We start from the raw sequence: 27,633 nt of genomic DNA, 5'->3' as shown, positions 1-27,633 counted from the left end.
CAGCACCACCAGCACGAGGTGGCGGCATGCTAAGTGACAGCTGGGGTGACTTCCCCGCATTATACAGTGGTGTCTCGTGAAAAAAGACGCCAGAATGAAAGCTATCGCCATTTTCGCCACCTCTATGAAAGTTGACGCAAGCACGGGATGGCTACTGGAACGTACAACAGACCACGCTGTTGGTTCCAGGGCACAATCGACGGGTGTGAAAGGCACAAACAGGTACCAACCAGCTCGCTACCCACCGTTCACGCAGCTGTATCTTCAGTTGCACTGTTCGCAAATGTGAGATAAAAGCGTGAACCGTGGCGCCAATGCTTGCTGCACCACAAGCAGTCACTCGTGTAGTGAGGAAAAGACTGCTGCTCATTATCAGAGCGGGCAGAACTTAGCACTCGGCAGTTCGATACATGAAGCAAGAATTGCAAGAGTTTGTTGGAAATTGTCGTAATAGTTCAATATAGCCGATAATTCATATTGTCCATGTTCGTTATAACGAGGTTTTACTGTACCAGCCATTCACTATGCACAAAGGCCCAGAGTTCAATAGAAATTTATTATCTATAAAAAATGTTTAATAGCAAAACTAATATCCATTTATTTATACTGCTCTCAATAAGTCTCAAGGATGTGTGTACAATAGAACCCCAATAACACATACCCAGTTGTGCATTCCTGGTACACAGCCCACCGACTCATGTACTGCACTTATTTTGGTAACGCAAATTCGGTGGTGTAAAGAAAATGCACAGCGAGCAACGTGAACATACCGTACCTGATGAGTGAATTGGCATCATTTGCATGCATGCATGCATGCATGACTACCAATGACATTGGGTGCAAGCATTGATGAGTTAGTCAACTGTGAAGTGCTAGGACACAGGATGAACAAGCTCACGAACTATTTCATAAGACAGTGAGTTGGAGTGCTTCTCTCTTAACTCCACTTTGCCACCTATTCATAAAAAAGTTTGCGCTAAGCAAACTGGGTAATGCATTAATGATTGCCTGCACAAGCATAAGAATCATACAAGGAATTTTTTGACTGCCTTTTCAGTAAAAATCGATATCTATGAAATCAATACAAACTACCCCTCAATTACCATTAGAAAAAAAAATCAATGCTCTTGATTTCATAAGATGTTTAAGCCAGTGGGCAAGGCAAACGAATATTGTCAAAAAAATGGTACAATTCACAAACGTTTTGAGCTCAGATGTTTGCTCAATTAACAGAAGCAACTCCCCTAAAGAAGCTTTTTTCACAACAATGTCCGTTAAGCTCTGGCTGTCCCCAAAAAAGAACGACATAAAGCTTAGTGTCATGAAGAGTCACCACAAAAAACTGTACCTCCTGGGAGGCAGTTAATCACAAACTATACTGGGATGAACCTGCAACACAAGTGTCAATCTAATCAATGAATACACATTCAGGCAGCACCATCAGACAAGTGAGGCCATAAATTAGTGCATGTTGCATTTGTTGAGACAAAACACTGGAAATAAACAGGGAACAGTTGATGCGCAGCTAAGCATGCTTGCTGCAGTCTACTTGGCTTTGACTTGGTTAAGGAGATCGTCGTACAGTTTAGTGAGTTCAGTGTTTTCTTCATTCTGAAAAAGAGAAGAACAATTCAATTCTATTTGGAACCCAAGTACCAAATATTAGACAGGAACTAAACAGAAAAAATTGTGGCTGATGAAGCATAACGATAGCCAAGCCTCTGTTTAGCTAATAAAAATTCTTTGAAACAAGCCAACAAACACTCCCACTGCAAGAGTGGGAGTTTTTGCTAGGGTATGAGAAAACAATCTAGCCCATGAGTACAACACAACTGGCCGCAATGCTGCACTAACCTCTCCTAACTCGATTTATAGCAAGTGTACTTGTAAAAGCTAGTAGTGTGAATGCAATAGTGCCAGAGCATCCTTTGCTTCACATACCCACTACAGTATGAAAGCTACAGCCATGCTGCACCATAACAGCTTGAGGTGCTCATTTAATTGAAAAATAGCGCATATGCAAACCACTGCCATTTCAAAGGCTCTTAGGATGGCCCAAGAACAGCTGATGCTGTGAAAAGTGAAGCTACTGATAAATTGCAATTTGAAACAATTTTTGGAGTAGTAAATTTTTCAATCTGGAGCACTTCAAAAGAAGCAAGCACACTGGAACAAGTCGCTTTTAGTTTCCAAATTCTTTGGGTTGGCAGACAAAGCCAGAAAAGTTTGTGCTAATCATGACAAACTTCACATCGCACCTTTACACAGCATAGTCTCTCACATGACAAGTCAATTCCGAGTTTTATGCTCTACAATACAAGATGAGACACTTTTGCAAAATATGCCACAATGTTTGCTTGAAGAGCACATATGCAAGTACTTGCAAACACAATAGCTCAAATGTACAGATCTGTGGCTCTGCACTTTTTTTTCACAAAGCTTAAAAGTATGGGTGTGGGAATATTGAAATCATCGAATATGAATATTCAGAAAAACTGCCTTCGAATATCGAATCAAATATTGAATATCTGTTTCGAATATTTCCGAAAAAGAGACAGGCGAATGTTGCCCTTTTTCTTTTTTCCAAAATAGTGTATTGTCTCTGCAGCTAGAACAAAAATTAGACTGACTCAGCACCATATAGGAAACATGATATGCACCTAAATGTATACTGCTTGATTAGACTGTATTACAGTATGTATCCTGTAATGTGGTCATGCAAAATGAGCAACGAAATGTAATCCATGAATTGACGCTACAAGCTACTGCAAATAACAAGATGGCTAGTAAAATCTCTTTCATTAAGATTTCAAGGACCTGGAAGAAATGCCCGGATTATTTGGAGGTCGATTTATAAAATGCCCCACGCCCCCAAAAGAAAAAAGAACTGCCAAAAATGCAAAATTCCATTACACACACCATTCCATTACACACAAAATTCCATTCCAGACTCCATTACACAAACACCGAAAAGCCTGTGACGGGTACGCAGCTTCGGCGTTCTGGAAGAACGCGGATGTAAGCGAGGGGAACGCACACTAGCATCAGAACAGCAAGGCTACTTTAAAAGAACAAAAAGAATTGACCTGTAACACACCAGTCGGTGTCCAAAAGTGGCGCGGAGCAAGGTTCGGACAACCAGTGAATGCATGGGCCAGCAGTTGCCGTTGTCACTGGCTGGCAGCAAAGCTCAGAAACCGAAACTGGCCTGGTGGCAGGGGCACTCTTATCCTCATCACGCATGTCGTTAAGCGCATTTAAGGGGGGATGTGGGGATCAGATCGCAAAAAATGTTGATTTTTGGAAAAGTACACCTTTTGGCATCTCCAATACTACTTCTGGGTGAAATATTTCAGTAAAACACAAAAACAAACTAAGCGCCCCAAATAAATATATTTGTCAGCATCTACACACATAGACAGTGTGTTAGTTTAGATAGACAATGTGCTAGTTTAGAATTTTCAGGCTTGTTTTCGACAGTTTCCGATTTACCATTTAGGGTCACGTTTTTATTCCATGGTAATTAGAGCGTGATACATTCTAAAGAAAGAGAAGGTGCATATTGTGTCCTTTAAAAAGAACACCAGAGAGATTTAAAAAAAATTAAGTCTTGATTTACACCACACTCCCTAGTAAATATGGGGTCTCTTAGAAAAGTATCCTACCTTAATTATTTTTGCGAACACCTCATGGATATGAAACAAGCTCGCTTGCATCAGCTGACCTTGAACCTTCGTGCGCATGCGCGAATGTTTTCCCGCCTGCCGATAGCGTCACTCGCTGGGATGCAGCGTTTGAGTGAAGTAGCGCGCAGTGCTCTCATCGGTTTTTTATTGCAAGGAAAATGGTGGGGCGACTGGAGCAGCGCTACTGCATCGAATTTTGCCAGAAACTGGGCGACAGCCAAGTGGAAACCATTCGGAATATTCAGACGGCTTTCAGTGACAATGCTATGAGCAGCACACAGTCAGATTAAGCAGTGGTACAACTGGTTTAAAGATGGCCGTACATCGGTGGAGAGCGAGCCACGCTCCGGTCGGCCATCAACATGCCGAAGTGACCAGGTCATTGCCGAAGTGAATGCTGTGGTGATGCGGGACCGTCGTGTGACTATCCGAGAAAGTGCGGAAGAGGTGGACATCAGCACTTTTTCTGCACATTAATTCCATTATCACCGAAAATATTCCATGAAGAGAGTTGCGGTGAAATTTGTGCCGGAGCTGCTCACGGTGGAGCAAAAGCAGCTTCGTGTTGAAGTCTCGCAGGACATGCTGGATTTCACAAACAGTGACCCCGACTTCATCAACACCATAATCACTGGTGACAAGTCTTGGGTGTACGGGTACGACCCAGAAACCAAATCCCAGTCGTCACAGTGAAAGCATTCCACGTCACCAAGACCAAAGAAGGCCTGCCAAGTGCGCAGCAATGTCAAAGTGATGCTGACTGCTTTCTTTGACTCCCACTGTGTGGTACACCATAAGTACGCACCACAGGGTCAAAAACTGACCAAAGAGTACTACAGGGATGTCCTCCGTCGCCTACGTGATGCTGTGCGGCGCAAGAGACCGGAGTTGAGGTCAACAAGAAATTAGCGCATCCATCACGACAATGCTCCTGCACATTCCTCGCACTTGATTCAGACTTTTTTGGTGAAAAACCAGACTCCTGTAGTTCAATAGACTCCTTACTCTCCTGATATGGCCCCCTGCGATTTCTGGCTGTTTCCCAAAATCAAGAGGCCATTGAAAGGAGCGCGATTTCAGAGAAGAGAGGACATTATGGCTGCAACGACAGCTGAGCTAAACTCCATTCCGAAAGAGGCCTTTTCGGAATACTTCTATCAATGGCAGCACCGCTGGGAGAGAAGTGTGTGGAGTCCCAAGGAGACTACGTTGAGGGTGATTAGGTTTCCAACACTCCAGTTATGCCAGCTTTATTTCTTCGGCCAAAGGTCGGATACTTTTCTAACAGACCTCGTATTATAAGCATTTACAGACCTGTAGCCTGTTTTTTTTTTTTGTCATGCTAGGCTTTCCACAAGCAAGCAACATGGGGACAATATATAAGCAATGATAAAAGAAAACCTACTGAAGCTGTCATTGTGAAACTTTATATCTGATTGCTTGATGCTGTTTCAAGCCGGTCTGCCAAATTTCATCGCTCTAAGTCGAAAAATAGAAAAGTCACCTTCGATCTCCTCTTACATCCTTAAGAGGTTCATAGGTTACAATGCACCATGCAATAGGAGGGATTTTTACACGTTCGCCTGCCCTGTTGCGGTACCTCGACTCGCCCCTCATGAAGCCCCATGCAAAGTTACGCAAGTGGGCTTTCCCTACATACCGTATGTACTAGCATAATAGGCACACTCTCATAATAGGTGCACCTCCAGTTTGGTCACGAAAAATCAGATGTTTTTATTTCCGCGCATAATAGGCGCATCCCGAACTTGGCACTGTGATCAATACTGTATATACACGATTGCAAGAATTTCCCACCAGGTCAAGGCTAGCAGAGTCTGAATGCAACTGGTCCACACGATAAACATCAGGGAAGAAAGCAAAGAGGACGCATTTTTATCGTTTTCGTGGAACTTTATACTCGATCATTGGTTAACCTGACCTAGACAGCAGATGAGATGGTCAACTTTTTTTTTTTTAAGGGGCTGTGAAACATTACTTGAAGTGATGCTGGCTATACTTCAGGTGAATTCTTCATGTCACACAGATTATGACTCAAAAAGAATTACAGAAATCAACACATTCGAACAAGAGTTATTCATTGAACAAATTCCAAAACACAGACAAACTGCTGACCTCAACTTGATTTTCGCGGCTCTTCCTGTTCCCATTTCACTTTCCCGATGACGAAATTGGGTGGGACCAATCAAAATAGCCTATCTGAGCACGTTGCGGAAGTTTGCACACCATGGTTGCCTGTTTGCTGTAACTCGTCCTTGCCACAGCAGGCAGCATCTTTTCCATGGTTACAACAACCATGTGGATGCCCAGCTGGCCCAGCGATGCTTCATTGTCACGCCGACGGTGCAGAAAGGAACACTGATCAATGGCTTTGACTTATCTGAACTTGAGCGCGAGATATAGCGACGGAGTGGCGACCTGTGCAAGATACTTTTTGGCATAGTGCACACCATTTACCGTGTACCGTGCCCTGCCACTGCGCACTGTTGACTGGAATGTGGCACCATTTGGGGTCGCCGCCCGGTGATCCTACACAAGCTGACGATTGCGCACTGGTAAATGTGAAACGAATGGCTTTTCTTTTTTGTCCTTCCTCGGGAGCGAAACTAACGTTTGTAGAATGCAATGGCTCCATCAGATCGATTTCACAAAGCAGTTCCGAGACACAGAGAGTAAGTGCTCTGCGCCAGGTCATAGAAGTGTACAGTGAGGTGCAAAGTCGTTCAATACAAAACAACAGCCAGATCCTCTGGTGGTGTTTTTTTGTTTTTCTTGCTTTGCAGTGCTTTTACGTAAGGTAAACATGTTGGTTTTGTTTATCTAATACATAAAACCCAAAAACGTGACAAAACATACTTTCATTTATTAACACAATTTGCAGCATCTTTAATGTTTGTCCAGTCATCAAGCTCCCACCTGATGATACCATATCCACTGCTGAAAACTGCCACTGAGTGGTGACACCACGAATTTGTTTTTGCGAGCTAACTAAAATATTAACAACTGAAATATACCAGACACAACCGATGCTAATAGCATCACTATGGTTGTGAATCACGTGAGTGAATGGTTGTAAGTGCGAGTAAGTGCAACCACTTCTTCATCCAAAGTTGAATTGCTTGAATCGTTCGCGTCTAGACCAGGCAAGACCATAGGTCGGCACGCTCACTCATGAGTGCACTCATGCCTCACTAGTGTGAGTGGGCGTGAATGTGTGTGTGAATGGCCGTGAGTGGAGATGAGTGTGAGTGGAGATGAGTGTGAGTGGAGATGACTGTGAGTGGAGATGACTGTGAGTGGAGATGAGTGTGAGTGGAGATGAGTGTGAGTGGAGATGAGTGTGAGTGGAGATGAGTGTGAGTGGAGATGAGTGTGAGTGGAGATGAGTGTGAGTGGAGATGAGTGTGAGTGGAGATGAGTGTGAGTGGAGATGAGTGGAGTTGAGTTTAATTGCACATAAGCGACTAAGGCTATCATGCGCCAAGCTCAGGGTATAAAAATTTTTTTATACAGATGTTATATAAAAGTCTAAATGAACGGCGGTGTAAAGGGCCTAAAAAGTTAATTCATGCAACCTAGTAAAAATATAAGACAAAATTTGAAAAGTGACTTATGGTAAAAGCTTTAAAGAGGGTCGGCAACCTCGGCAGCCATCCTTGGCTGTGCAAGGATCTCGAGGTCCCCAACCGATGGAATAGTGACCTCAGCCGTCTTCTCATGACGGAGAAGGTGGATGAGGTGTGTCAATAAATTGTAAAGCACGGGGTAGGAATTCAGAGTTTTTCTAGTACATTGGCTTCTTATAAAAAGTTAAAAACGCTTGACTTATCAATAAGAGTTTCTTCACCTAAAATCAATGACGGATGAAAAGGGATGTGTTGGTTGTAAAACGGGGTAAAAAACTTTTTTCTGAGTGTTTCAAGTTCTATGCACGAGATTAAGATATGAGTTACTGTGAGTTCATCTCCGCATTTTTCACAGGTAGGTTTGTCTTGTTTTGTTAGTAAAAAGTTGTGGGTAAGGTGTATGTGTCCAATACGTAAACGACATAAAATAACTTCAAAAAAGCGTTCCTGATGTGTGCATGATTTCCATTCTCCTAATATTGGTTTTATTAAGTGTAGCTTATTATTTATCTGACTATTCCATGTGCTCTGCCATTTGTTCCTCAGTCTGCTCTGAACTAGCTTCATGCAAGCATTATGTGGCATGCTTAGTTTCTTTATTTCTTTGTTGTAGGCTTGAGCAGCGCATGCGTCCGCTTTCTCGTTACCATCAATTCCAACATGGCTTGGAACCCAACATAATTTTATGTTATGGTTGGTTTGGTTGGTTTATGGGGTTTAACGTCCCAAAGCGACTAAGGCTATGAGAGACGCCGTAGTGGAGGGCTCCGGAAATTTCGACCACCTGGGGTTCTTTAACGTGCACTGACATTGCACAGTACACGGGCCTCTAGAATTTCTCCTCCAAAGAAATTCAACCGCCGCGGCCGGGATCGAACCCGCGTCTTTCGGGCCAGCAGCCGAGCACCATAGCCACTGAGCCACCGCGGCGGCAATTTTATGTTATGCCCTTGTGTTATGATCCTTGTTATGTTATGTATGACGGTACCTAGTGATGGCATGACTGCATTTCTGGATTGTAGTGCTTTCAGTACACTGAGGGAGTCTGTGTAGATAATACTGTTTTCGATGTTCTTGCTTATTATTTTCTCCGTAGCAAGAAACACAGCATAACACTCGGCTGTAAAAACTGATGCACACTGAGGAAGCCTTACTATTTTTTCCCAGTTCCCTTCGACTACTGCACTTCCAACAAAACTGTAGTTTTCGATCCGTCTGTGTAGAACTCGGTGTAGCTATCATATTTCTCCTTTAGTGTAAGGAACTCTTGTATGATGTGTTCTGTTGGAGTTTGTCTCTTGTTGAACTGTGTAAGACTTATATCGCAGACCGACGGAAAGCTGTACCAAGGGGCAAATGCGTCGCAACGTTCTGCGACATTTGGTAATGTTTCCGATAAATCAAGTTCTCGGCAGATCTCCTCAAACCGCATTAGCAAAGGCCTGGCTGCTTGGGGCTTATTCCGTTATTCCGTAGAAACCGTTCACTTAGCCGTCACACAAGCGTTCACTAAGCGCTTCGTCGCGAGCACAATCCCACCGCCAGCAAGAACAAGCCACAATTGCCAAACCCACGACATGTCCAAAGTAGCTGCGCCGGCGTGAGCAATGCGAACATTTTTCTTTATTTTTCTCTGATGCGTCCCCGGCTGCAAATGTTCAATGCTGATGATGATACCAGTAGCGACATCTTGTGGCGGCTTTCAGTACTAGGCGTTGCGCTCGTTCTTCGTTATGCACACACGGAGAAAAATGATGCCGTCGCGGTGTTTGCTATCACTCATTATGCACCTGATGTAGAAAAAAACATCCGGTGCCCTTGTTAGCGATACTATTACAGTGTAGTCCACTTATAATGATACCAGATATAACGATATATCGGTTATAACGATCAAATTATTTAGATTTATCAATTTTCCCATTGCCCCTATGTAAAAATAAACCACATATAACGATACGATTATCGGCGATATATCGGATACAACGATAGAATTTTGACCGCCTGGAAAGTATTTACTAAGAAATTTCGTATGAATGTTTGCAAAAAAAATAAAATTATTTGAAGAGAATGACGGGAAAAGTGCCGCAAATAGACCGTTGTGGAGAAATCCGCAAGGATGCATGCGGCCTTTGGAAGTAAGCGCCATCATCATCGCAATCGCTGGAGAGAGAAGGTGGGGAGAAGGGGAGCGTTTGCTTGGCCGCCAGTCCGTTGGCCACCGCCGTGCCGTGCGAAGGGTGCGGCCGTATCGCTATCGCCACGATCGCACGATTGTACGTGGAAGATGGCGCCGCCTAAGCGGACGGCGATCTCTCTCGAGGTGAAGCACCAAATTCACAAGGATTTCCGGCAGGGCTTCAAGGTAGGAAGCCTCACTAAAAAGTATGGGCTTTCGCAGTCGACTATTTCGACCATAATCAAGGCTGTAGATGTCCTCGAGAAGGCCGGCTCCAGCGGCCACGACGACCAGCGAAAGAGGGTTAGAGACCCTTTGTACAGAGATGTCGAAGAGAGTCTCTACCAGTGGTTCCTGAATGCTCGCAACCAGAATGTTCCGATCACAGGACCGATTCTGTCTGCAAAGGCGAAGACATTCGCTTTGCTTCTGGGACGTGAAAACTTCGAGCCCGGCGGAGGATGGTTTGGTTTATGGGGTTTAACGCCCCAAAGCGACTAAGGCTATGAGAGACGCGGCGGAGGATGGATCCAGAGGTTCAAGGATCGCCACGGCATTGTTTATAAAAGCGTCGTCGGGGAGGCTGCCTCGCTGGACGTGTCGGCGAAAGACGAGTGGCTGGTGACAAAACTGCCCGAGCTGTTGGAGCGCTATGAGGAAAAGAACATTTTCAATGGGGACGAGACAGTGTTGTTCTACGAAATGCTGCCTTCAAGGACGCACGCGCTCAAAGGGGACCCGTGCATCGGTGGAAAGCACAGCAAGGTCCGAGTGACAGTGTTTTTGTGCGCCAGCATGGATGGTAGCGAGCGTCTCAAGCCGTTTGTGATTGGGAAATCCAAGAGGCCCCACTGCTTCAGGAACCAACATATTCCAGTCCGCTATCGGAATAACAAAAAAGCGTGGATGACTCGCGACCTGTTTCAGGAATGGCTGCTCGAGTTTGACGGCGCAATGGAACGAAAGAAGAGGAAAGTTGTCCTACTCCTCGACAATTGCTCTGCACACAGCGTCAGCGTGAAGCTGACGTCTGTTGAGTTGGTCTTCCTGCCTCCGAACACCACGGCAGGTCTGCAGCCCATGGACGCAGGCGTAATTGCCAATTTCAAGGCCCTCTACAGACGTCGCATGCTCGAATGGCTGATCTTAAAAATAGACCGCTCGATATCGCCAGAGCATGCTTCCGGGCCTCCTCACCTGAAGGTGAGCTTGATCGAAGAGGTGCGGTTTGTGTATGGTGCGTGGTACGAGGTGAAGCAGTCCACAATCAAGAACTGCTTTAGAAAAGCAGGCTTCGTGCGTCCCGACTGTGCGGTCTCAGAAGGGACAGATGACTTGCTCCCCGAAACTGCCGATGTGGGTGCACTCTGGAATCATGTTGCCGCTTCCGACAACGCCGGCGGAGCGCTCTTAGACGACTTTTTGAACGCTGACAACGCTGCTGCTTCGTGTGAGGAATTCACCGATGAGGCCATTGCCGAGGAGCAGCTATTGCGACAAAAAGCGGCATCGAGCGATGATGAAAAAAGTGATGACGATGACGGCAGCATTGACAACGATGGTAGTGACACCACCACGCCAGCTCCAATGTCTTCATGAAGTGCCTTACAGTCCATTCAGTCGCTGATAGGCTTTATGCATGGTACAGGACTGCCGCACATGTACGCGCAGCAACTAGAGACGATGCATACGGAAATAATTAAGCTTCAGCTGCCGCTCAAGGAAGCGCGGATTTCAGACTTTTTTAAGCGTGATTAACCTATTTATTCTCTTTATATGTACAGCAATAAAGTGTTCAGTGTTCTTTAGTGACTAGCTTTGTTCTATCCGACTGAATCATCGCTGGCAAGTAGGCAAGTCTGCATGCATGGGAAAATGCATGCGTGCTCTCGTTTGCTTTTTTTTCTTTATTTTTTTGGCGGTCCAGATATAACGATAATCGGTTATAACGATCGAATTTACCCGTTTTCTCAATATCGTTATAAGTGGATTGCACTGTACTCGATTTTCTTGCGTATTTCCTCAATAAGTGATTTACAATTTCCCATCAACAAGCAGTGTTCCATGAACCAGTTATACTTTATTTTGACAGCTGAAACATGGGAACCTCGACGTAACGAAATTCGCGATGTAACGAAATTTTCGGCTGCAAGTAGGACTTCGTTATATCGAGGTTCAACTGTATACATATAGATTTGATACTAAAATTTGTCCCAGTCAATCCACTAAATTGCATCATTCCAGTGAGGACTATAAAGAGAAAGGACCTGCACTGCTCGCCCGATTCTGTCACATAACACTGCGCCGAGAATTCGAGCGACAGGACTTGCTTGGTAAACTTTAAAGCCTTTCAGTTCTGCATAACTTCTTAATAGCCACAACCAAACCGTCAAAACAGTGCAGCAAAATCTCGAATATACTATGTCAGGACCGAAAAAAAAAAGAATAAATAGCCGGCAATCGGTAGATTTCAAAATTTGGAAAATTGCCGCAACCAAACCAACAAGGAGGGGGCTAACGTACCCCATTTACTCGCATAACTTGCGCCCCCGCGTAAATGTGCACTCAGAATTTATTACCCAAACATATATGAAAAAAAAAAATGCACCAGCGTGCACGTGGGTGCACGATAGGCAGGCTGTGGAAGTGCGGCGCGAACGCGTTGCCGCGTACGGCTGTGAAAAGTGCAAGCAGCGAGGGGATGCTGGCAACGCCGCTGTGAAGACGCAACCATAGAGAAACATATGATGTAACCACGTAATTGGCCAGGCCAAGCCAAAGCAATGTCGTAACTGCTGCGTGCGAGGTGCGAGCACGACGGGTAGTGCCCCTTCCCTGGCAGCTCCACGTGTAAGAAGTTAGTAATTCGTTTGTTAAATTAGCTCCAGTAAAGAAAATTATATTTGTGCGCAGTTTACCCGGCCCACTCGCGCTTGCTTTCCAGGACAAGGTGTCCGGAATCCACAACAACCGAACCGCTGGCGGTTCGATTTGCCGCTAGTCAGCTGGGCCTATCGCGAGGACACAGTTTTAGCGCCGTTTATCTCCATTGGCCTCTGACTGCTGGCTCTGCGATTGTATCGTTGCGCGTTTATTGCTTAGAGCTCCGTATGCGGCGTCATACCATCCCGCGGGGACTGGGGTTGCGTCGACCTGTATATGGATTTTTTTTTTTTTGACCAGCGAGGAGTGAGAGTGGGGGGGGGGGGGGCAATGTATGCGCGACAATGTAGGGCATATATGTGCGTTATGACCTTCATGGAGTTTTTTTAGTACGTGTTCGTGAAATCTCCGCATCTCTTTTTGGAGCCATAAATTATTGAATAAAGTGCACAAATTATGCGAGTATTCGAATCTGGTATCTCGTTGTCCGCACAATAAATACAGCTTACTATGCGAGGTAAGTTCACAATACCGGCCGCGCTCAAGTTATATTACCAGATAATAGTTAAAAGTACTTATTTTTACTCATGCTTGTACAAGCCTTTAGTTACAAAGCTCCAGCCACTGTACTTTTGTGACAGCCGCGCCGACCACAACGAGCGAACCCAACAGTCGATGAGAATGCAGTTGCGTCCGTTTCGTAGCAAGCACCCAGTGTTGCCCAGCCGACAACAACAATCGGCTAAATTTAGCTCAATATACTTGCAATGGGCGTAAATTGACGTTTAGGCGCAGCTTGGTGCAGGAGATCAAATTGGCGCAGCACTTCCACCTCTACCTCTAAGAACTTCTGGATAGGGCTTTTTCTCAGTAACGTCTCACCATCTGAGAAGGGCATGCACTGCAATATGGGTCACAAGTTAGCTGCTTATGCATTCTTCCACAAACTACGTGTTCTCAACCCATGACGTGATGGAGAATAATCAGGTGCAGTGCTACCACCCCCTATTCCCACGCAGATGCGCACGTGGTCTCTACATGCACCGGCCTCAAGAGAGAACACTGCTCTGGTTTACAAAGCCCCCTTCCAACAGAGATTATGTGCAGCGCAGACAATGTACTGCACAGCAGGCATGCCCACAGATCAGTCACGCACAACTGCTCTGGCTAGACGAAACCAGCCCTGCACTTGACTATGCCCCAAAGTAACCACAAGATGCTGTTGTAAAGGGACTGATAATGGCCCCTCCCCTTTGGATCTTTTTTCTGCAGGGCAAATCTGTACTTCCAGCCATCCCATCCAGCCATTTCCCTTTTCGTGAGGAAATCACTTGATCTTTTCCAAAACACTCCATTCCCCACACTGCGAAAAGTATGCACACTCGCCACTTGCCTCTAATGAGTTTATGCAGACTCAAGGACACGTCATTGTTAAGGCAGACCCAATATTAGTACTTAGGCACTATCCAAAACCATTGTCAAGGCAAACTCATTACTGTTACTTAGACACAGTTATAGGCATGCGCACAGGGCAGAGGGGCAACAAAGTCAAATGAGCAGCAAAGATAAATTGTACAGTTTTTAAGTTCACAAGGGTTGCAATTTGTACAAACTCAAAACTTGCATACCTTTTGTTCTAGTCGTTTTTCAAGACTGTTGATGGTCATTGCTGCCTTCTTTAGTTGACCTTTCAGAACAGTAATATCTGCCTCAAAGTTGCGCTTTGTATTTTCCACTTCCTTGTTGGCACTAGAAAAACAAACACCACAAAAGAAAAATAAATGTTTTACATTTCCTCAGAGCTACTTTGACCTTTCCCTGTCTCGCTATAATCCCCAATTCTGACCAAAAATGGCAAAAGCCCGTAAGAATTTCAAAACACTCTCTCCTCCAGGATAAGCACACCCCTGTTGTGCTGCCCCATACAGCAGTGTGCTGCCATCTATCAGAAACATACATTAAATCAGCTTGTCCATGACACTGCAAGAAAATGAAACCATCAATGAGCCGAGCTCATCCTTGGCAGTTTTTACTGGAAACAGACAAACCAGCTCGTACAAGGCACGGAACGGGTTAAAACGCATCTCATGCATTGCATTAATAAGACTCAAAACAAAAATGCAATTGAAAAATCATTAGTGCATCCTTGCTTAAATTTTTCTTGTTAAAACAGAAGACTGAAACATGTACATAAGGCATAGTGTTGAAGACAATGAATGTACAGCAAAGTGGGACGCCCCCAACCTCAACAGGCATCACCACGCTATGTAACGACATATACATACTAGGTATGTTGCTCCTTGCCATTTCGTGCATTTAGGGTGTAAGCTCAGCACAAGTGCAAAACCCTGTGTGTGGGGCTTAACAGATGCAAAATGATGAAGTGCTCTTGCTTTTGTTGTTTCAATGCTTGTTAGTTTTGTATTACTGAAGTTCTGTGTTAAACTAAAGGTGTATAAATACAGTCGACCCCCTTAACGTCGAGTCAATGGCCACAGTTAAAACGAACACTCGTTTAATACGAATGACACTACGTCGCGGATAAAACGATGGCAGCATCAAGGGTCTTCTAGTGCCCTTAATCCTGCCACCAGAAAGAATGTGGCGCCCCCAAAAAAGTAATAAAGAAGATGTCACTGAAACTGGAGTTATCTGCCAGCCAAGCATGCACGGATATCGATCAGCACATGCATATATGCTGGCTGGCAGCAATGAAAGTGAAACTGCTACGCACTGTTAGCGATCAAGCAATGGCAGAGATGTGAGAAGTTTGAATACCAGTCATGAGGTATGCCTCGCCGGCCCAGCTGGTCGCGTGTTGTGTGTCACCTGCCCAATCGGTTCTCCATCTACTGAGCCTCTGCTGCGTGCAGGCAGTGCACACACAAAAAATGGTACAGTGTGCGAGCATGTGCCTTCGTTAGCGTCTTCGCTGCATCATTATAACTTTTTTGAGAGCACAGGACTGCACTGGGGTGCAGCACTGAGTGGGTGTGCAGAACCATGGCACGAGGATAGAGGATGCAGTGCACTGCCAGTGGTAGTGGAAACATTTCGAGGAGGCCAGCAGTATTACTTCCTGAATGCAGCTCATTCTCCCTAATGCAGCTCATCAGCAGCAAGGGTTTGGTGACAAGCATATGACTCCACTACAGCTTGGAAAGCTCCGTGATGCGGCCTGCTTGGACATGCATAACAGACTTATGAAAAAAAATAAATGCCACTTTCGTTTGACTTTAATTTGGTTGTAATATGGTAGGTCCACTTACTACAAATTCAGGATACAACAAACCAAATCTGTGCGACCGGAAGGTTCGATATAAGTGGGCTCAACTATAGCACCTTGTTAGAACAATAAAGTACTAACCGAATGAGACATTTAAATCGGAACGGCATGGGTAAGCTGAGACAGGCTGTACCCGAATACAGCTCAAGAGCAAAGCTGCAAATGCACTTCAATAGTGGCCCTCCACTGAATGGCACCCAGCTATTCTTATGACATCATGGCTAACTGCCTTGCACCTACTAGTGTGGCAGTGCAGGTGGTTACCAGGCACAAGGCGGTTGACTGCAATGTAATGACAACATATTGACTTCACTAGTTGGAGGGTCTCCTTTGAGGGGCATTTACCACATCGTTCTTGAGTAGTATTTGACCATATGACAGTACGTCCCAGGCAATATCGCAGAAGCCACAACAATTAAACTACGCACCCTTCAATGCTTTCCTCCGTTTTGGTCTTGATGATGTTCACCATGTGGTTATTCTTCTCCAGGGCTTCACCCGTCTCTGCCAGCTGTTTTTTCAGGATGGCTTCGTTCTGCACAAGCAAATAATTACATGGCCAAAGAAAAAAAAACATGGATATAGTAACAATAGAATCCTTGGATAATAAGCTTGTTGTTCCTAATATTCAAGGGCCACCTATGTATCTCCACTCAACTGTTCAATTTTTTGCTGTACATACTTGTGGTTAAAAAAAAATTGGCTAGGGTTCAACCTGGGTGAGGCTGGTTTACAGAGCAGCAGCTCGATTAAGTATGATCAGAAACGGTTTGCTGTGGTATAACTTTATTGCATATCAATGACTTGACTTGGTTGTTGCTTGATTAAGAGAAGACTTGATTATAAGAATCATAGCTAACCACATAGCCAAAGCACTAATTCCAGCGCACCACTCCTTCATGGCTAACTGTGAACATCAAGCAACGCTTCAGCTCTTTATTATCTTATCAGATGAGTGCAACTGCATGAGAGCTGATTCATGTTGTTCAAAGCAGCTGCGAAGGCGAGCGAACGACGCTGCCAGCTCCGCGCGCTTCAGTGCATGGGAGGAGTAGAGCTTCAGCTCTAAAATTGATAAAAACAACATCCCATTATCACTATTTTTTACTTTTGTTATGCTGTTTATATCAGCATCCCACTGATAAAAACTGCACAAAGGCATAGCTTTATCCAAATGTGCTGCCATCTGCTGGGGCATGACTGCAACCTGACAATGAATGCCATGTTCAGAAGGGCTGTATGTGAGGAACTACAGGGAACTATACGTGAAACCGTGGTAAGTGCAAGCATTTGCAAGCAAAAGATCAATACGTAACTTCATACATAGGGTTTACGGGGGGTTAAATGTCCCAAAGCAACTCAGGCTATGAGATATGCCGTAGTGAAGGGCTCCGGAAATTTCGACCACCTGGGGTTCTTTAATGTGCACTGACACCGCATAGTACACGGGCCTCTAGAATTTCGCCTGCATCGAAATTCGACCGCTGTGGCCAGGATCGAACCCAGGTATTTCAGGTCAGCAGCTGAGCGCCATAACCACTGAGCCACCGCGGCGGACCCCCTAACTAAATAAGGAGAAATAATAAATGAGGACTACTTTGAAGACGGTAAGAAAAAGAAGATGCCAGAAGGAACAGTACCTCCTTCATAACGGAGATCACTTGCTTGGCTTTTTCGTAACGGCGATGGAAATCAGCGAATGTAATTTCCACATTGTGCAAATCTTCAACAAGCTGCAAAGCAATGTTTAACACTTCAGGTGCTTGCACATCATACAAAAATCAAGGCAGAGGACTAACAACTTCGATACCCTACAGCAGTCATTGTCACTTAACAAGCTACGCAGTAGTGGTCTCAAAAGCATTTAGCACTACACTGCAAACATCAAGTTGGTCGAGTATATTCAATCAGAAAGGAACCTCTAATTTCTATTAAATTTCAAATTATTGTTACATTAAGCTCAGCTGCACTCTCCTTTGAGTTTTATACATCCAGGTACGGCTATTTAATGCACTGAACTGTAACAGGAGCACAGACATAAACTTCCATTTCAGTAAGAACAACCACTTCCAATACTTAGTGGCAGACACACATCCCAGCAAGTGACATGGATGCAAAATCACTCAAGCTGAGAACAATTGCACTAAATGCACTCATGTGTGGTAGTTGCTTACCTGGTCGCGTTCCCTGACCATTTTCTGTAGGTTTTCATCTTTTTCTGCACGTTCTTTCTGAATATCCTTGCCGATGAGCTGCAGGGCTCCCACCAAGTTCTCATTATGCCTGCCATTGAAAGACCACTATTTACACTTCTCACCCTGGTACTGAGAGCAGGAAAATGATACACCACTGCTCCAAACAGGCAGGATGTTACCTCTCAAGGCATTGCAGGGCTCTCTCCTGAATCTGGCACAACTTCTGGCTTTCTTCAAGCTTTCCACGGAAACTCTCAGCTTCTTGACGGACTGACTCGAGCTGCCGAACACACTCTTGGTCCTTCTTGAGCAGGCGCTCTTGAAACATCAGCTCTTGGTACTTGAGCGCCTGTGACATTTCCTTCTCCGAAAACATTTGCTCCTGAAAAAGTACAACACCTGCTGAATTCCAAGCAGAACTTGTATGTGCAGCTCACGTAGATTGCAACAGCGCTGCACATTGGTCACAAGATCACAATTCAAGCAAAATTAGAACAAAATAGTGGACAGGAAAGGGTGAGTCCTGTTTAGCGTTTCCTAACAGAACAGCTATCATTGCCACATGAGCTTCTGAAATCTGAAAAAGAGCCAAAACAGAACTGACTGCCAATTAATTACAGACAGTACACCAGCACAATACACATGGGTTTTGTATAATGTGCTGGGGTTCTGTGCTCAGAAAATGTTACTTCCTGTTAAAGCTTTATCTTACAAGGTACTTAAATAAAATTCCAGGCCCAAAAACAGGGCTGCCTGGTGATTTGCATAGACACAACACAGGTGGAACCTCGAGTTCACCGTTATGTACACAGAATGTGGCCATGAGTCATGAAATCAGCTACCTGCACGCTAATCACCAACCAGGCATCAAAAATGCTTCTGTGCAGATTTCCGAAATAGCACTCCAACCTATATTACCTGCCTTTTCTTCAAACTGCCACCTTCAAATATAAATTGTACGGAGCCAGTGATAACAAGCCTAATTAATAAACATCCTACTGAGCAGGAAAAAAGCTGTGTCCCATCCGGTAGCTTGAATAAGTTATAATACCATTGCTTTCTGACCTGTTATGAATAGAAATGAGAGCTACATAAGAAGGGGTCATGGAACAGTGGCACACATATCACATTCTCGACCATGGGATCACTTTCTAATGAGGGAGGGTCTAGTGACCTTGGGGCTTATGCAAGCAAGAGCTGTGCCCAGGAACAGTGGCATTTTTCATCCACTAGCATTATTGCAAGAAGCGTCTGGCGTTGGCAGGAGGCAAAGTTCACACTAAAATCCTCTTCTCCACTCTGGTGATGGAACAGAGGGTGGGAGACAACAGGTGGCGAGAGCAATACTGTGGTCGCCAGTTGTACTCAGTCTCACAAGATGTTTGCAGCACTACGAAAGGTAGAGCTCTCGTCCAATCAGGATGGCGCGCACTACATTAGTGTGTTCCTACGCGCCTGTGGCTCGATCCACCTGATGTCCAGGTGGATGTCCAGGTGATGTCCAGGATGCTGGCTAAATGCAAAACAACCCCATGTGCTGCGTGAAAGTCAACGCACAAGCAGTCAAAATTAATCCGGAGCCGTCCGCTATGGCGTCTGCCATATCTCATGAGACGCTGTGACAGTACTCCGACTTCCGCGTACGTCAGCACGTTAATGGGGCTCATCTCATCGTCCTCATCACAACTCCATTCAGCTCTGCTGGTTGTGTCATCCTACAGGTTGACAACAATAGGCCGTCCTTGGTCAACAACATCGTCGATGACACGGTCCAGTTTCCTCATCTCATCTTCTTCACTAATAACATGCTGCACGTAATTCTTCCATTTCTCAGCAGTCACTTGTATGATGCCTTGCCAAACCAGAGGCTCCACGTCTTAGAGCTTAAACGTCTTGTTTTGACTAGCGACAAAGCCCTTGACATACCTCCAAACAAGCTCTATTGGGTTCAGTTGGCAGTTGTAGGGTGGCAAGCGCACAGCGAGACGGCCAGCAGCTTTGGCGATGCAGTCCACACGTTATCGGTCCCTACCTGTGTTCACGTTGCTGACAAGCTTCATGAGCTCGGCCTTCATGTCGCTACTCCACGCGACACGTTTTCCGGGCAGCCAAGTCTGTATGTCCTTTTTTGAGGCTAGTCATCCGCCACACTTTATCCTGCTTCACAGAATATGGCACGTTGTCCATCACTGTAATGCTGCCGGCTTCTTCGGGGACAACATTCGGCCCGCCTTCAACGTCTGCGTTGTCCACTGGTAAAGTGTTCACTTGCTCACCTGAGTGAGTTTTGCCGTCCTCTTGATGAGCGCATTCGTACTTGAACTGCCCCCGTTCTCGACGCGGAGCACTTCAAGAAACCAACTGCAATGGCCTACTTGGAAAAACAGCGCACTGTCGGTGTAGGGCGCACTGGCGACACAACCGACTCAGCTGGCGCCATGTTGGAAAATGGCAAAACGCATCACTACCTCGCAGCAAGCTTCCGCCGAGCTGTGTTCGTACAGGCTTTGTCTGTTAATTTCACCAGTGATTGAAGCACTCTATACCATCTAAATCTACGAGTCCAAACTATGTTTTCAATAGCTGTGCTTATTGCTTGATTAATAGTCCTACACTGCTCAAATATTCGAGGGACTATTTTTTGTGTTCCTGCAGCCATGATGGGACGAGAGGGCTCTGCCTTCCATAGTGCTGCAAACATCTTGCAAGACGAAGTATAGAGTCAAGGTGTTTGGAAAGTGGAGAGGGGCTACAGTGTGTCACACAGATTCCTGGATTGGATCAGGAAAATGGAGCTGGGGTATAGCGTGTCACACTGCGATTGAAGGACTGAATCCCGCCACCCACTCGCGCGGTCTAAACTCATCAGTGGCAGCGCCTGATCCATCCAGGGGGTAACGTTAATGCTAATGCAAACTGCAATGTGAACCGCATCGATCGTTTGCTATTTTATCCTTTCCATGCATTCATGAAGCCTGCCCACCCTCCAGGGAAGGCACGAGGCATCAAGGTTTTGATGCTTCATGCTTACACTGTTCACTATCTAAGACACAGTGCAGTGGCCCCAATTTGCATTTCAAAGGATGCGCCACTTCATCTCGTGCTGTACCTGTCTCGAGTCAGCCGTGCCTGCCTTGTCTGGCATCTTAGATTTCCCTAAGGTGAAGAAAAGCTGCGAAGCTAAACAACCGAAACCTACAATTCCCCAAAGCCCAGCTCGTGATCGTCATAGCTTTAAAAAGCCATATGCTTTCAGAGAATGTGGCTGTTGGCCTGAAGACACACGAGTTGAAGGTCCCCAAAGCATTGTACAGAACAATGCAAGTGTTTCTGTGCCCAGTTCTTATATAAAAAGCACACATTTGTCTGTACAGCACTGAAAGCTTGAAACACAATGAATCAATGCACATGAAAGCAAGAGGCTCACCTCTACAGCTGCCGAGACTCCGTGTGGAGGTGAAGGTGCAGACCAGTTCAGCAGGTCCTATAACAGTAGATGTTGAAGGTTAAAGGAAATGGATTGGAGAGGTGGCATTAAGGCATTTCAATCCATGTTGTACAGCAGAAAAAAGCCATGTACTGACAAGAATCTTGAGCGCAATTTTGACATTGACACAAAAAAATATGAGCGGCGCAGGGGTGAAGCTCCACAATTCTAGGCAACAATAGATGTTAATACAGACGTTGATACATATAGCTGCACAAAGGCAACAATCTCACCTCTGAATCACTGAGGTCCAACAATCCGCTTCCCCTTTCAGAGAACCGTGGATTGCTGGAATTTAACAGAGGACAGGAATAGTTGGAGTCAATCTTGAAATAAATTTTTTTTGGCGGGTAAACGAATGCCCAGCAAAGATGGCTACACAAAGAAGAGCAATACCATGTGCAGTAACATTGTACCCTCCAAGAGGAAAAGGCTATGGGGAGAAAGCACCGGTACACTGCAACATGAAATCTCATAAGAAGGTGTAGCGTTTTTTTTACATCAAGGTGCAACATCAAGCTTTTCCCCTCTCTTCCCTCCATGCTCCTCGCACAGTTGCTGTTGTCTCCAACAACTGGGAGTCTGATTGGTTATGGCTGTGGCATGGGCACTTATAGAAATGCATACAGCTTTGTGCACCGCTCTAATACACTGGTTCCCATGGCTCTATTACTAAGCAAGTGAAGAAAGCATCTATTAAAAACACATTTCGAAGAAACTAGATGCCATGCAGAAGCTTGCTAGAACTGCACTTTATGTTAGCTTCAAAGTGCCGGCAGCCTGTGGTGTAATGCCCATACAATCCAATCAATATCTACTTGAAAAACTACAGGCTCTGCCTTCAACGTGAACGGCTTACTGCCCCACAGCAAAGCAGTGACTTTTGCTGTACAGAGAGTTTTTCATTTCTATTTATTTTAGCTGCAGCAGTCAGGTATCTCGGCAGCTACCATTTTTTGGAGGAATGAATATGATGCATGTAATGAGAAGTTCGATTGGGCTGCTAAGAGTGCAAAAAGTTATACGAACTTGCTTATCTCAACTAGATATTCCCTTGCCGGCTACATTATACCTATGTAACTTTTACCAGGCCAGAGCAAAAGAGCATGGAATAATTACTTCAAAGCAAGTAGCACTGCCTGTGTCATCCTTACCTTCCTTTATGTCTGTGCAAACACAACATTAGAACATGGCATACTAGCTTCCTATCACAGCTGGCATTATTAAATGAAGCACAGAGGTGATTCTGATGGTCGATAGGGACATTACAGCCGCACAATTCACTAAGTGACTCTGGCTATGAGGGACACCCCAGTGGAGGGCTCCGAATTAATTTAGACCATTTCAGGTTCTTTAACATGCGCTGACATCGCACAGCACACACGACATATCTTGCATAACCTCAAGATGGTGCGCAAGGTCTTCATATGTTAATTCAATGCACTTCCATCTGCCGTGTACCGAGATACTCATCAGTGTCCCTACTGATGTGTTCAAAAGGAAACAAAGCTGTATCAAGCTTCAAAAAACAACTGATGGCGAAATTGTCAATGTATGTACTGCAAGAGACTATAGATCTAGTAAGCAGCACCAACTCACTCTCGTCCATGTATATCTATGCCATGCTGATAAAAGATAGAAAAAATACCATAATAGTAACAGATTGCATCTCTAATTGTTCAGTTACTTTTCAAGGGCTGTATTTGACGATTGAAATATGTTACATTCCGGATGAAGCAACTAATTGCAATTCGTAACTTGTTTTCTGCAACGTGCACAAGACTGGCTGCGACATAAGCTCTTGCACAAGTACCGCAGCCCAGTTGCAGCAGACGACAGTAACTGTGTCGAAAGCGTAATGAAAGAGAAAGGAAGTTGATGTCACGGTGAAAAGCTTTGGTGCCTATTATCTGCAATCATGATTTGGTGTCAAGAGTGCTGCATCATGTATACAGCAATTTTCAGTTGGAGTGCATGATTTTAGTGAGCAGATTATTTCTCATGAAAGATGTTAAAAATAAAACAAGCAAAGATATCAACACGCATTCTAGGTCTCTCAGGCTTTTAAAACCATTTGACGCAGAAGCTTTCAAAGCACTTGAGGAAGGAAGTCAATCCCACGCTTTCCCCTTCATGTGCTGGTGACAACACATTCATTTTTTAATTCCTTACGGCGGTCGGAGGCATTGGTTCAATGCAAAGTGCAGCCTCATACAACAAAAAACATGCAAGTACTGAAGCACGAAGTGGTCCCCCAGGTTTCAGTTCAAGCACTGCTAGTCAAAACCATCCTTAGGACCAAGCTCACATGACCTTCTAGCTCCAACATGGAAGAAATAGCGGCAACATTGGCTCTGCCATGCCATTAGCACGTACTATACAGTCATGGACAAAAGTTTGCGGGATGCGGGTTTGCGGAAAAATATTCTTTCCACGGACTATCAGGATATGAAGGTCAATGAAAAGCATAGAAGCACACAGAGACTTGAGTGTGTTCCATGCGCAGGAACAAATACAGACTAACTGGCAAGCAAGCCAAGGTAAGAATGAATTATTTTTCGCAAATCAACACCCTGTAACCTTTGTCCATGACTGTACACCTTGCATCAAAATGTTAACAAAAGAAGACAAAAAAATCCATTTCTTCATAGCCTGAAAGTGCAGCAAGAAAGATTGCAAAGGTGCCGCAGTGCATAAACGCAGTGAGACAGCATAGGCTTTGAATAGCATGAATTGTCCAAAAGTCAGTGCACTAAAATGCAGGAAAATGCCATTGTTTGCCATTAGGCACAGAACAGTAGAGAATGTTGTCCCCCTCACAGCAACTCCTAGTATGCTTCTCTTGGCTAAACTGCTGCCTTGCACACCCTCCAACACCACATAGAGGTAGCATTAATATGGACAGTTTTGTTAACACGTCCGGGTGGGGTACTTTCCTGATTCGGTAAAAACCAACTGGAAGTGTACATCCATTTGCACCAATGTACGACCAAAAAAAAAAAGCTTTCATAAAAGCTGCACTCTTACAACACGAGCGGTTGGGGAGGACTCATTTCAAATCAAATGCTTGCTTTTCAGCCAATGACGACAGAGGGAACTGCTGGTATAGCTGTTGTGGAAACATTTTTTTGCGGTTCAGCAACACCACTAACAAACATGGATTTCTGAGTAATTCTTGGCGAATCAGAGAAGTACCTCTTCCAAACACATTATTAAACAAAACTGGCTGTCAAATTTCACCCCGTGTAAAATATGACGGTGAGCAAGCCAGTGTTTAGCCAGCAGAAGCATTCCAAAAGTCACTCTGAGCAAGTCTGTAGAAGGAATCCACATCTGACCAGAACCTGCAATGCCCTTGACAACGTCCGTAACAAATTTGAAAAATTCCACAACACCAGAGATTCTAGTGTTGCTGACCTTGCTAGCCCACAGCTCAATAGTAGAATAAATAGCATACAACATCATTGACAGTATCAATGAAAACAGCAGGAGATTAAAAGCAAAACATATGCCTTTTTCTGCACAATGAACAAGCTATTTAAAAATTTAGACGAAATAAGGCCTGCCACAATGGCAAGAAACAAGGCCCCAAGAATGGACAAACAGTTACTCTACATAAATTACCCACTGGCAGATTTGGCGAACAATAGAAGGCTCCCATACGAAAATACTGTACCCTGGTAGACACCACACTGGCGGATGTTGCAACTAATGAATTGAGGGTATGCGCGGCACAATTGGGGAAAGTGTCATTGTTTGAGGGTTTTGCTACGTGAACACCACGTTGCTATGCAGACATGATTGACTGCACCGGCATACAGTGCAACTGGCATTGTGTGAATGACCTCTATAGCTAACGCTGGAAGTTATGCATGTGATGCTCATTAGAAGTTGAGTGATTAGGGTATGACATAAGCATGATGATGGAAAACCTCTAAAAGTAAACTTACACTGAGTACCGCTTTTTAGGCCTTGATTCTTCACCTGGTGCTGTAAGCATAAGAGAAACAAATAGCTTTTTAAGGAAAGCAGGCCAGTGTGTAACAGGGTAAATGGAAACGATTAGTGCAGAGTGAATAAAGCAATGCAAAGCTTCAGCACTGCAAACCTAAATGAAATAAAACAGATTTCTCGCAGAGAGACAATATGCAAAAGTCGATGAGAGAATCAAAAGCTGGGCTGTATGGTACGTGTTTGAAAGAAATCATTCAAGTTCTTGCAACCTGAGCAAGTTTCTTGGCTAGGAATGCCTGGACTAGTTGCACAAACACCTCGCAGCATTATCACGTGCAGACCCATGCTTGGTTTGGTTTTCTTTCACAATTCTACATGTCCTGAAGTACAAGAACACTATTGTTTAATGCTTTTATTCACTTGTGTACGATGCCCTTATAACAACCATTGTAAGGAGTGTTGTTGATGACAACAATGAGCTGGCTTCTAGTCAGAATTCCGGACTGTCTTTGGCGAATTCAAGTGGTCGACCTGGAGCAAGGTGCAAAGCTGCACCAGTTCACCTGAAAACAGCACAAAGCAGCCCCACCTTGACTGGCCAGTAAAAAAAAAAAAAACAGCCATGCCCAGCACAGAGTCCAGTGGAAGTGGTCATACACGACTAGCTCTGGGACACTTCTAGGTACCTGCCCACCACAGTCTCATTTGCAGCAGAGTTCTTTATGATGAAACTATGCATTTGCATTCAGCAGAACTCCTGAGGTGTGCTGCATCTTGCACAAATTCATGGCCAACGAGATCCAAGACTCAACCCAGGGAACGAATACATACCAGCACATGTACACACAACTCGTCACCTGAGTAAGTGCGTGCTATGGTGTTGATTGTAGCCAGCGATTTTTGGCTGTTTGCAAGGTGGATCTGGAAACATCCTTTTCATAAATGCCTTGTGGATTACTTGCGTTAACCTCCTCATTGTTGCTGCTGCTTTTTAAGCTGCATCATCTACCACAAAAACCCGCGTGTAATAAGAGGTTGGTTTTTTTTCCCATAATTGGCGTCCTAAATTACCACCTCGTACTATTTACGGTTTCGTTGTTGCAGAGTGGCTACGGTTTGGCTCCGTTACTCTTGACAACGACGCCACAATGTCGTTTCTTTGTTGTTGATCCGTTGGGTGCGCCGGGGGTCGTCCACCTTGTCCATCCGTCCGTCCATGCTTGTGCTGGATGCATTTTGTTGCCATTTGGCCGACTCGGTGAAGAGGCTGCTACGCGACTGTGGCACTGACCTCGTTGTGATTCCGGGTGGGATGACGTCACAACTACAGCCCCTTGATGTTTGTGTAAACAAACCCTTCAAGGACGCAGTCAAATGGGGCTACGCAGAGTGGATACGCTCAGGTGAGCCTGCAGTGACGCCAACCGGGAGGCTGAAGCGGGCTTCACCAGCCACGCTGTGCAAATGGATCGTAGACGCATCGGCAGCCATCCCAGAAAATCTTGTGCGTCTTAAGAAGTGCAGCAACTCTAACGCCCTCAAAGGCACAGAAGATGAGTACATTTGGGATGATTTGTCGGACAAAGAAATGTCCGAAGAAAGCGCTGCTGGAGAAGAAAGTGATTGAAGTGAAGTGCAGGATGCGATTTAAATAAATGTCTTCTCTAAGCTTTCGTCACTCGTATTATACACGGGCAAAACTTTTTTTTTGCATTTCGCGTCTCTAAAACTTTACCTCGTATTACATTCGGGTTTGTATTATATGCGAGTTTTTAAGGTACTTGATGACATCACACCGGTAAAATGCACATGGCTCGCAACACTGTTACCGCCTGCAACACGAATTTCAGCGACAGTGTCAACGATATGCACGGCTGAACCTTTGCGCCACATCACTTTGCCATGATGGCCATGGCACCTACATTTAGATCTTTCCTTCGCACCTTCCAAAGTTGAGAACAATGGCATTGCCGTTTCTTGCGCCAAGTTCTGCTTCAAGCCACATGCGGAATGTATGGATGACAGCTTTAAATGTAAGATGGGTAAACTGTAGAAATGCAAGACAGCTGTCACTGCTGCTACAACTACCGTGGGTTGAGGTACAGTTACTGCTTGTCTGCCCCTGTGCGGGAAGGCGAGAGCAGACCACAATATTCACTGCTGAGGGTGCCATATTTTATAACTGCAAGATGTTTGGGAAACATTCTGAAATGAAGCAGTACCAACTCATTTGAAACAGGAAACTGATTATGCTTGAATATCTGATTTTGTTATATGAAAAATTAAAATATCCACACAGCTAAATTCCTTTTTTCATATCCA

General features: G+C 44.8%; 1 protein-coding gene across 2 annotated transcripts in view; it reads right to left on the bottom strand.

Moving 5' to 3' along the window:
• Window positions 1-535: 535 nt before the first annotated feature.
• Window positions 536-27,633, bottom strand: part of LOC149350779 (uncharacterized) — a 55,735-nt gene continuing 28,637 nt past the window's right edge. For both annotated transcript variants that reach the window (XM_089579923.1, XM_089579922.1), the window contains 9 exons: window positions 25,308-25,347; window positions 21,591-21,645; window positions 21,298-21,354; window positions 18,050-18,252; window positions 17,850-17,958; window positions 17,316-17,408; window positions 16,104-16,210; window positions 14,018-14,138; window positions 536-1,611 (listed from right to left, as the gene is read on the bottom strand). In XM_089579923.1, coding sequence (XP_089436049.1) covers window positions 1,546-1,611; window positions 14,018-14,138; window positions 16,104-16,210; window positions 17,316-17,408; window positions 17,850-17,958; window positions 18,050-18,252; window positions 21,298-21,354; window positions 21,591-21,645; window positions 25,308-25,347 — 851 coding nt within the window. In that variant the 3' untranslated portion in view covers window positions 536-1,545. The remainder of the gene's footprint in view (window positions 1,612-14,017; window positions 14,139-16,103; window positions 16,211-17,315; window positions 17,409-17,849; window positions 17,959-18,049; window positions 18,253-21,297; window positions 21,355-21,590; window positions 21,646-25,307; window positions 25,348-27,633) is intronic.

The sequence above is a fragment of the Amblyomma mixtum genome, chromosome 3 (assembly GCF_055824585.1).
Source record: "Amblyomma mixtum isolate Tamu chromosome 3, ASM5582458v1, whole genome shotgun sequence".
Taxonomy (NCBI): Eukaryota; Metazoa; Arthropoda; class Arachnida; order Ixodida; family Ixodidae; genus Amblyomma; species Amblyomma mixtum.
This window is presented reverse-complemented; position numbering and strand designations above follow the sequence as displayed.